This window comes from Poecilia reticulata, unplaced genomic scaffold (assembly GCF_000633615.1).
Source record: "Poecilia reticulata strain Guanapo unplaced genomic scaffold, Guppy_female_1.0+MT scaffold_326, whole genome shotgun sequence".
Lineage (NCBI taxonomy): Eukaryota > Metazoa > Chordata > Actinopteri > Cyprinodontiformes > Poeciliidae > Poecilia > Poecilia reticulata.
Window position 1 is genome coordinate 17,814 of NW_007615100.1, and position 11,306 is coordinate 29,119.

The window sequence follows — 11,306 nt, forward strand, 5'->3', positions numbered from 1 at the left end:
ACTCATTAACTGTTGGTAAGTAGATCATCTGTTATAGACATGAAGTTATTATTTACAATGTTCCATCAAGTTGCAATTAAAAAGGTCACTTTTCCTAACATTTGTTGACCACATATTTTAGTTTAGCTTTTCAAACACACAAATTAAAAATCAATGTTTCYTTCTTCTTCAAATCATTCATTGATCAACTTCTAAGAAAAACCAAAATAATTTTTTGCTCCAATCAGCTGCATATGTACAGTTTTCTCAGTAAAACAATGTTGTAATGTTTAAATTACAATTCTGTGATATTTAATCCAACTTTTTATGTCTCTGATTATCTCATAATCTCTGTAAGACATTTAAACCAGCCAGGCTGGCAGCCAGACTTTCTTTTACCCTTTTTACYGTCCTGCCAGATGCAGATGAGATTTTATACAATTATGTTGAATAATATCTTGATGCTGAAAGATAAAGATTTCTTRAAAGAGAATAAGGAGCACTGACCCATTACATAATGTGTGTTTTGTTTTTGACAGTTCTATAGATATAAAATAAATCCAGATCACATTTTGTATAATTCTGGATTTAAGATGAAAAAGATAAAGAGTTGTTAATAATATAGAAATAAAATAAAATAAATCAACACTGATATTGCTTGGAAAGTCTGGAGGAACTTTAAAAACAATAACTTTTAAAGATGACAGAAAGTTTAAATATTTGAAGGTATATTTAAACTTTAGTTGTCAGCAGCTGTTTCCTTGTTGAATGACTGAGAAGTGATTTGTTCAGTAGAGCTGATTTCCAGCCCAGTTCTCCTSACTGCAGCAGAACATTAGAAGATGTTCTGGTTCAGTAGTTTGGTTCAGTTCAGCTCTGACTGGGATTTGATACATGAATTGATTCAATCAATATCTGATTATTATGATTTCTGTTTTTTTATTGAATATGTAAGTCCATAAAGATCACATATGCTGTTAAAAACATTTGACAGAATAAATCTGTGAATTGTTGTATATTCATACAAAAGTTAAGAAATGTGTCTCATGTGTTCTTTAGACTCACTTCTGTCAAATATTAGAAGTTAAATTAAAACAATTAAGTTTTAAAGTGTGATTTGAGGGAATAAAATGCATACTTTGTTAGAATTAACTTACTTCAAAAAATATTATACAGTGGATATGAATTGTACTTGTCCAATTCATATCCACTTAAAAAAATCAAATGATGTTTTTTAAGTGGTGCTATATAAATGAATCAAATTAAATTACATTGAAACGAGTCAAATTATGATATTTTAGTTCTATTTGTCTTTTTCTCAATCAGCTTCAAATAAACCCAGAGCCTCACTGACAGTGAAGGACACAATCATACCAGTAGGGGGCAGCGTAGCACTGACCTGCTCTGTGGACATCGGTGAAAGCTGGAAGATTTACTGGTTCAGACATTCACATCGTACAGCTCGGGACATAATAAACAATAAACCAGATGGAGTCCTCAGGGTCTCAGATGGAGGTGTTTACAGCTGCAGAGGAGGAAGAGGAGGAAGAGGAGATCCAGTTTTCTACACTGAATACAGCACAAAGGTCACCATTCATGAAACTGGTGAGTTTAGTTTCTGTTCATCAATGAAAAAACAAATTGATTGATTGATTTTTTGTTTACCAACAGAGTAAAACTAACAAGAAAAGGATAAAATGTAGTTTTTATTTATAAATTCTGAAAATTTAATCCAATGGATTTAAGATCAGGGTGTATCCTGCCTTTGACCAGAAACTGCTGGAGATAGAAACCATTAAAGACAATCAGCTGTAAACAATGGATGAATATTTGTTATTAAGATTTATAATCACTAAACTGTTGCCATTTTAAGTAAATCTCATAAGTGTCATTAAAATTATTTAGAAATTAAGTTTATAGTATATTTTGATATGCAGCATTTTAATCTGTCAAATTTTAAAATAATAATATAAATGTTTCTTGATGTTTGATTTCAACAGGTAAACTTGTTCCTGTCCTCTCTGTGTCTCCATCATGGCTGAATCCTGGAGCCTCAGTGACTCTGAGCTGTGAGGTTAAATATCAGGATGCAGGTTGGAGGTTCTTCTGGTATAAAGCTGTTCCTGACTCATCAGTCAGATATTATAGATTTGAGCTGCTTCCTAACAGCACCAATGGTACTGAACAGAACTACATCATTAATGGACCGACTCACACAGCAGGATTTGTGTGCAGAGCAGGAAGAGGAGAACCAGTGAACTACACTGAATACAGTGAACCAAAGTTTGTCTGGTCTGCAGGTCAGTTTAATTCTCTCTATGTAAAACAGCCAATATATTGTGACAGCATAGTATGAGCCATATAATTTGCGAAAAAATCCATTTCCTCAGTCTTGTTCCAGTGCTCCCATTTCAAACTACACAAATACACAGGTTGGTCAGATCTAGAAGGAGGGTCCTAGCGCTGTCAAATAATCTTGTGTACACGCTGCTCACATCCTCCTCGTTGCTCTCTTCTTCGCTACATCTAGTTAACCACACTAAAGCCCGCCATGAATGCTCTCGCTCATTAGCATGGACACTTATGAAGGCAAATAAACAGTTAAACGGTAAGTTGTTTTTCCACCATTAGCACATTGAGCAGCATGTACCTGAAGGTGATTGGCTGCACAAACATGCTCCTTCTGGCTGATTGGTTGTTTCTGTCCAAGCTGTGGATATTTGCAGACTGCGTTAGTAGCACTGTGAGGAGGTGGACTTTACTGCATCTTCACTAAAAAAGATCAGAGCAAACATTTTGGCAAGCTGATAAAAGTCCAATGGTTAATTTTATAACCAGCCAAATGGCTTAGGCCAGTGGTGCCCAAAGTGGATCCTTGAGGGCCGACATTCTCCTGCATGTTTTAGTTCTCTCCCTGGTGGTAGTAACAACCTCCTCAGCAAGTCATTGTTCTTCTAAGGCAGTGTTTCTCAATTCTGGTCCTCAGGCCCTCCTGCCCTGCATGTTTTAGGTGTTTCCCTTCTGCCACACACCTGGACTGAATATTTGTGTGATTAACAGGCTTCTGCAGTACTTGATGGTGATGTAATCATTTGAATCAGCTGTTCTGGAATAGAGGCGCATCTAAAACATGCAGAGCAAGGGGAGTGTGAGGATTGGAATTGGGAAGCACTGTTCTAAGGTCTTCTAATGAGCCATCATTTGATTCAGGTGTGTTAAACCAGGCAGAGAACTAAAACATGCAGGATGCCGGCCCTCGAGGACCAACTTTGTGCACCACTGGTTTAGCCTATCTCTAACTAGCTGACTGGCTGGCTATAAGAGTGATGTTTCTGATCTCAGATGAAATCCTGTCTTGTTTCCAGATCCTCATCCAGCAGCTTCTCTCTCAGTGAATCCTGACAGAGTTCAACACTTCAGATCTGAATCTGTGTCTCTGAGCTGTGAGGGAAACTCTACTTGGAGAGTGATGAGGTTTACAGAAACAGATTCACTGTCAGACTGCTCCATCTGGGGTAAAATGAATGGATCCACAAGTACCATCAACATAAACCAGTCTGATAGTGGAGTTTACTGGTGTGAGTCTGGATCAGGAGAGTTCAGCAACGCTGTCAACATCACTGTACATGGTGGGTTATGACGTATGAACTTTTCCTTATGCCTCAACTTTGAATGTACATTTGAGTGCATGTGCTGCTTTTATAAATATTTTGAATATTTGTCACTTGATCTCGTCATAATGTGTGCTACAACATGACGAGATCATGTTACAGCAGGTAAAGTGCAAAATGTTTACTGATTTAACTTTATGAAGTTTATTTTATCTTCAAACATAAAAACTCTGTTTGACATTAAAGATTCCAGATGTGATTCACCTCCTAGACAGCTGGTGCTACTGCTGTTTTTTAAATTGTGTCCATATTTCTTGAAATGTAGCTGTGTCAGAAAATATTTTCTTTAGGATTGGTAGATGGTAGATGTGGCTTTTAGTGGTCATGAGATTAAGAAGAAGAAAGACGGAGAGCAACTGCATCAGCGCTTGGAGGAGGAACAATTTACATCCTAGTCGATTCTTTGACTAGAATTGAAGAAATTATCTTCATTTTTTGTCACTTTGACTTGATTTCATGTAATTAAAGTGCATTTAGATGTATTTCACACAACATTTCACCAGAGTCTCTTGGTTGTTATAGTCGATGGAAAAGCTCCACCTTAATTATAACCTCTTTATGTTGGAGAATATTTAATCATCACTGGTCACCACAAGCAAGCAGTGATCAGGTGAAGGGGTCACACACAGATTGGCTTTTACAATACACTGACCCTTAGAGAAAGATTTAAAACTATCCTGGAAACGGAAATAAAATATTACAAGCATTGACAAAGAAAATATCAGCTTATCATGGAAAAAACATGATGATCTGTGATCAGCAGGTCTGGATTTTCACTTGAGGAAAATTAAAAAATCTGAATCAAAAGTTTGTTTTAAGTATGTTTCCATATTCCCTGCCAGTAAAGAGGTGAAGAGGATAAAAGTATTTGATGCATTTTAGTCAGTAAAACTAATTAGTTGTTGGAGAAGAACAAGGTGATCACTGATTAGGTTGATGTGGATCTGCTGCAGGTTCTGATTATGTTCAGATTTGAAATCAGATTTTTACAAAACAGAGGATGATGTCATGAAACCTGCAGTTAAATAATATTTATTCATTTTTAATGTTTCTTATTTTCAGTAACTGCATCCAGTCCTGTCAGCTCTTCATTTCCTGTCATGTTGATCATTAGACCAGTTGTTGGAATCGTTGTCATGACTCTCCTGTTCTTGTTGTGGCGCTTCAGACGGTCCAGAGGTGAGACATTTTTCTGACAATACTGGATCAGATTCAGTGAAATACTTTTTGTTCAAATGTTTCAAATTTATTGTGATGTTTTAAGATGGACGGAACTTATTAAAAAAAATGTTAAATGTGTTTTTATCCCTGCAGATTTAAGCAGTAACAGGTCAGTAAAAACCATCTGTTATCTCTTTAATCTTGAATCAAAAATAATTACTTTCATGAAAACATTAAAGTTTTGTTAATTTTCAGACTGAATCAAGCAGAGACCCAGAATGACGGTTCTGTTTACAGCTCTCTGCTTCATGGTTCGTCTCACATTAAACATCTTTATGATTAATTGGGATTTATATTTACTCATTTTACTGATGAATAAGTTTCTGGAACAAACAAAATAAATAATTAAACACAGAGTGAATCAGGTTTCTACATTAATGGTGCTTGCATAGAAAAAAATATTCTGACATAATTGATCCATAATTACTACTCTTCATTAGAGTAACATAAAAATACAAAATTCACAAGTAAATGTCCAAATATTGTCAGGAAACATATTAAAATAATCAAATAGAGCTAAAATCAAACCATGAGAACATCAACTTTGTGAAATCATTTGATCTATTTCCAGTCATTTGAACTTTGACCTTGTTTTATTGTCTTTAGGTGACTCTTCCCTCTATGAGACAATCCAACTCGGCAGAGCCTCAGGAAACGGTAAAGTAAATGTTTTATAGCAGAAAGAGATTCAACATCTGGATGATTTAAAAAGACTGATGATGGAAAATACAGAAATATTTCAAATGAAGATGAAACCAAACATGTTAATCAAAAAACTTAAATACTTCAGTTACTCCAACATATTGGATATAAGAAAACTAAGATTGTTTCTCAATATTAAGTTTCTCTTTTTGTTTGATTCCCAATTTATTCATCTGACAGTTTCAGCAGAGATGATTCATCATCCAGCAGAAGATTCTGACTATGATGATGTTGACCAAGGTAATTATAATTTAACATCTACATAATAACTGTAGTCATAACACAGACAAAATTACTAATCAAAACCAAGGACAATAAAATAGGTAGATTGATTCTGCATTGATCTTTATGCGTTTTTATCCAATGTTTATTTTTAGATGAATCAAAACAGATCATCTATTAATATCTTCAAATTGTATCAATCTTTGATATGCTGCATACGATTTAAAGTAAATGACTTAAGTAGAGTTAAAAATCTAATTTTATATTAGAAAATGTTCAAGTCTCAAAGACTAACACATTTTTAATGCTGAGAAATATCTCACTAAATTATCTCTCCATTGACAGAAAAACAGAATTCTGCAGCAACAGACCCAGCAGTGTCAACTGAATGATTCTCCTGCATGAGATAAAAGCTGTTTTCTTGGATAATCCCATATTTTTGTAAATGTATGTTTTTATTTTGAACATGATGGAAATATAAAACCACACACACAAACCAGGAATGCAAAAGACACTTTTTTGTACTACAATATTCTTAACATGCTCGAAACAGAGTAGGAAGAAGTAAGAAACTTATGAACTCCATAAACACATACAGTGTTTTTAAATGAACTCATTAAATCAATTAAAAAAATAAACAAGTTAATTAATTAATTTTTCCTTTTTATCTGGGTTTACATGTATAAATATACATGTGTTAGTACTAATGTGTTTATGTAAGTAGAGGCTATCTCGCTCACCCATATTTCTGTATCTTGCGAAAATGACCTTGTTCTCCTTTTAAATTGTATTAAATTTTGACTGTTTTAACTCATTTAACTTGTTCCATAACTTTATACATAAAYTGAAATACAAAAGCTTTTTCTTGTTGTTCGTAAACTACGAATCTTTAAGTTTGACTTTAAACCCCTTAAGTTAAATCCTCCTYCTCTTTCTAAAAACATGCTCTGAGCTCAGTTTGCAGTTTATTAGATGTTTTAAACACAATTTGAGCAATTTTAAATTCCAGATTTAAGAATTCTAGATTTTAAGAATAACAGGTTTGTGTGTTCATTATATCCAACATTATGGATGATTCTAATGGCTGGTTTCTACAGGATACTTAGGATGTAAAGAGATTTTTTATTAATTCCCCACACTTCTGAACAATATGTGAAATATGGCAAAATCAGAGTTACATAGAATAGAATATGAAGTTATTTATTATTCAGAATAGCTTTAGCCAGGATCGATATGCTTCAACTTAGTTTATCCCGTAAATGTTTGATATGAGGTTTCCAACTAACTTTGTCATCTATTATAACACAGAAAAACTTATTAACATAAACCCTTAGAGTTACTCCCTCTGCCTGAACTTGAATTTGAGCTTTWTTGTARCAGTTTCCAAAAACCATMATTTTAGTCTTGTCCAAATGTAGTGATAATTTATTATTGTCAAACCATTTCTTTAATTTAYTGATTTCTGAGGYGACTATGGACAKWAGTTGTAAGTTTTCACCAGAGACTAGAATATTTGTGTCRTCAGYAAATAACAGAGTTTAATAAATTAGACACTTTGCTTATGTAATTTCTATACAAATTAAATAAAACTGGTCCCAGTACTGACCCTTGAGGTTCCCCACATGTAATCTCCAGACAATCAGATTCAATATCTCCMATTTTCACTAATTGTTTTCTGCTYTTTAAATAACTCCTSATCCTGTTCAAAACCTCTCCTCAAATTCCATGATGTTCTAATTTTTTAATTAAGATATCATGATTTATTGTGTCAAAATCTTTCTTTCGGTCTCTGAATACCCCTACAGCTAATTTCTAACTATCTGTTGCTTTGGTAATTTATTCTTCTAAGTCATTTACGGCTGGTGATGTTTACCCATTTGCTCTGAATCCATATTGACTACTGTAGAGTAGTGTATGTTAATTTTATGTTTGTCTATGATTTTTTTCTATTCTCTTCATAAAAAGTTTTTCTAGAACTTTAGAGAACCGAGAGAGAAGAGAGAGACAGGCCTGTAGTTTGTGAAGTGATTATTGCCAATTTTACACGTTATTATGATCTTTGCTATTTTCGTTTTGTTGGGAAATTGTCCCATCTGGAATGATAAATTACAAATGTAAGTTCATGATTTATTAATTATAATGATTATTTTTATATGATTTATTGTAAATCTGTGTGAACTAAAATGGATTGCAAATATTTTTTGTTTGCATGCATTGTTCATTGTTAATGTAACAGAAAAATATCATATTCATATTTTAGATGATTTGATTCTGTTAAATGTTAACATTTAAATGTGTGACACAAATTTTGCTTTCATAAGTCTCTTTGGTGATTAAATATTTGTAAGGTACTTTCAGAATTGTGATTGTAAATAAATGCCAAATAAATCTATTGTAATGCCCTTTAACAGCCACTAGATGGTGATACAGACTAGTAATTTAACCGTGAAGGTACAGAGTTTCATCATCCCAGTTTATTTTTGGACTGTTCATATTTATGACAAGCAACACAAAACGAATGTATATAGAAACCAGAACCAGAAGCTATAATTTTCTAAACTTAACCCTCCTGCTATATTATGATTATAAATGCATTAATAAAATCTGTCAATGAGATATTTATGAAGAAGCAGGAAGAAACTTTAAAACTTCTTTAATTCTGACTGTTGACATAAGTTTCTGCCTTATGTCAACATAAGGCAGAAACTGTTGGAACCTTTTAGTGTTGGAACTAAAAGGTTCCAACACTTGTTGGAACCTTTTAGTTCCAACAAGTGTTTGCTACATGCTGCTGCCGCTAATCTGGAGGAGCTACATGGAGGATACAGAAGGGAAGAGTTCACTGTGTGGGAGAGATTGGCTGAGGACTGCAGCTATAAGTAGAAGATTTGTGCAAATAAATGGCACATTTTATGAACTTAACACTTGATTGTGGATAAAATGGGAATTTTGACACATAATTTGTCCCTGTAGAACAGAAAGCATAGAGAGACTTCACTTATACATTCTGATGCTGGTGATCAGTCTGACTGCATTTGCTTCACACAGTCTTACTTCTATTTTTATTATAGTTCAGTTCATATCTGATTGTGGTAATGAGGTMATTCTCACTGTGAGGCTCTTTAGACACAAAGAGGAACCATAAAGTTTCTATCTGTCTGTTGTCACAACCTAGAAACCAGAAAAAAAAACATCTCTATAAACAGACAGTAGAAGCATATTGTCACTGTTGGACAGAAAACATTTTATATAGAAAATTAAAATTTTTCAACAACAAAAAACATACAGAAAAAATACATCAAATGAAAAAAACTAGATAAAGAAAAACTGATTTGAACCAGTTTAAATTTTAAACACTATTATTATCCTTCATTCTCTGCATTAATGGATCCACCAGACCTTGATGATCCAGAGCTGGTGGATCATCAAGGTCATAATCTGGGTCTGATATTTAATATTGAACGCAGCCCGGCTCCAGACGAGTTTAACAGGGATGGGGGGGAATCGGATTATTTTGGGGGATAAAGTCAATCTATAATAATATTAATATTACACATRTAAAAGAAAAAGGTACAGTGCAGTAAAACTACTCCTATAAGTACCTTTTTTTCCAAAAAGGTTATTCAAACTAATATAATAAGTACTACCCACTTTTCAGCATAGACAACATCAGTAGCCTACAGGCTACATGTTAACAAGCTGAAGGTGCTGTATTGATATTAGCTAGCTAGTTATCTTTTAGCAAACTTTACCTGCATCCAACAGCTTTACTCAACTCAGTCAGTTAGTTTGGGGAACAAAACTCTACAAAGTTCTTTGTGTTTTGCTGGTTTTCTGCCATGATTCCAACACAAACCTGAGTAGCTCTGTACAGCAGCAGCAGGTCTCCGTCACTGCCGCACTTTGACTATTTAATCCTCAAACAATGACTGAGGATGRTATGTTGGAAATTGACTCAACRTGTAAGTTTATGTCAAAGAAATCATCAGCTAAAGGACTTTATTGCCCATAGTGCCATTTTATAGCACAGTCTAGTAACTGTGTTACCTTTAGTTGTTATGAAAATGCTGCCCATATTAAAAATTACTTAAAAGAAATTAGACTTTGCATCAAAGCTGCATGTAGCACCTTGAAACTGGCCTCTGTCTCTTTAAGAAGTTGCTAKTCGTTCCAACACTTCCCCTTCAGTACCTCATGTCAACAATGCTTCCCCTTATTGTCCATTGATGTCGTTTACAATGTCTTATGGTCTTAGAGCTCATGTTGCGTTTAAAGGCTGCTCAGAAAAATAGGTTACCATTTGTTAGCTACGTTTTAAACAGTTTTAACTGCTGAAAAAAGTGATAGAAGGTAGAGACATGGGGAGTGCGGAAGCCCCTACTGTATCAAATTGATATAGGAATAACAGAGTTGGCCACTTTAAGGTAAAAACAACAATCAACTTCCAGTCCAGGAGGGACACGGGTGACTCTGTGGGCAGGCAATGTCTACTAATGCCGCCGGGCCTGGTTGAACGCCTTGCTGCGGCTCAACCATCTCTTGTTGGTTTCACTTAACCTCTCTCTCTCTCTCGCACACACACACACACACATATTACACATATTCACACCAGCTTTAGCTCCTTTTCAGTAACATCATGGTATTCAATGTTCCATGAGTCATGAGCTGCTTTTAATCACATTATAATAACCCATTGTGTCACTTAGCAGCAAAGAAGCTGCAAAACCACCAGACAGATCATTTGTTCATCACTGAGCTGAGAAGCAGATGAAAGGAAGTTACTCGAAGAAGGTGTGAAAAAATATTTTTTGAAAAAATTAGAAGTTTAAGAATCAAAAAAGAAAAGAGCTATTTTGCAAACTTTAAACACAAAACTGCTCACAAAAAAACTCAGATTCACATCAAGGTCTTTCTTTAAAGTCACAGTATTTTTATAACCACATTAATAGTTGTGTTCATGAAACAGGTTGAAATGTTTGTGCAGTGGACAGAAAATAAAACCCACCAACTGCTGCGATCAAAGCAGCTGCTGCTGCTCTGACGTTTGTGTAAAAGGGAAGGAAACACACAGCTATACTGAGAAGAATAAAACATGTTGATGTCATTTATGTGTGACAGATGTAACTTCTGCTTCATTCTTCTAGATAAAACATCGTAGAAACCTTTCTGATGAGCAGAAGGTCTGGATGTGAGGATGGAGAACGCTCTGCTCTGCATGCTGGGATTTTTCTGTAAGTTCATCACTGACTTTATGTTTAATGATCAAAATGATTCTGAATGAAGGAAACAGAGTTTATCATTATTTGATCTGTTTCTCTGTCACCTTGACAAGAAGCGATGTGTGTTTCTAACTCTATATGTTGTCTTGGGGTTATTATATAAAGACGGAAAGTCTTATTGGTATTACATTTTTTATCTCTGACTTTATTTCTAAAACCAAAGCATTTTTACCTGAAATGCTGCTATAGTTAAAATATATTTGTTTTGACTTTAATCATGTCTGATCAGCTT

The 11,306-nt window shown here is 34.4% G+C and overlaps 1 protein-coding gene across 1 annotated transcript in view; it reads left to right on the forward strand.

The window, feature by feature from the left end:
• LOC103460890 (uncharacterized) overlaps positions 1–6,422 on the forward strand; it is a 12,950-nt gene extending 6,528 nt beyond the window's left edge. Inside the window, exons 4-12 of the mRNA XM_017303525.1 lie at positions 1,306–1,584; positions 1,980–2,279; positions 3,345–3,608; positions 4,713–4,829; positions 4,965–4,980; positions 5,067–5,122; positions 5,478–5,528; positions 5,754–5,813; positions 6,141–6,422. Of these exons, the coding sequence (XP_017159014.1) occupies positions 1,306–1,584; positions 1,980–2,279; positions 3,345–3,608; positions 4,713–4,829; positions 4,965–4,980; positions 5,067–5,122; positions 5,478–5,528; positions 5,754–5,813; positions 6,141–6,187 (1,190 nt within the window). The 3' untranslated portion in view covers positions 6,188–6,422. The remainder of the gene's footprint in view (positions 1–1,305; positions 1,585–1,979; positions 2,280–3,344; positions 3,609–4,712; positions 4,830–4,964; positions 4,981–5,066; positions 5,123–5,477; positions 5,529–5,753; positions 5,814–6,140) is intronic.
• The last annotated feature ends 4,884 nt before the right edge of the window (positions 6,423–11,306 follow it).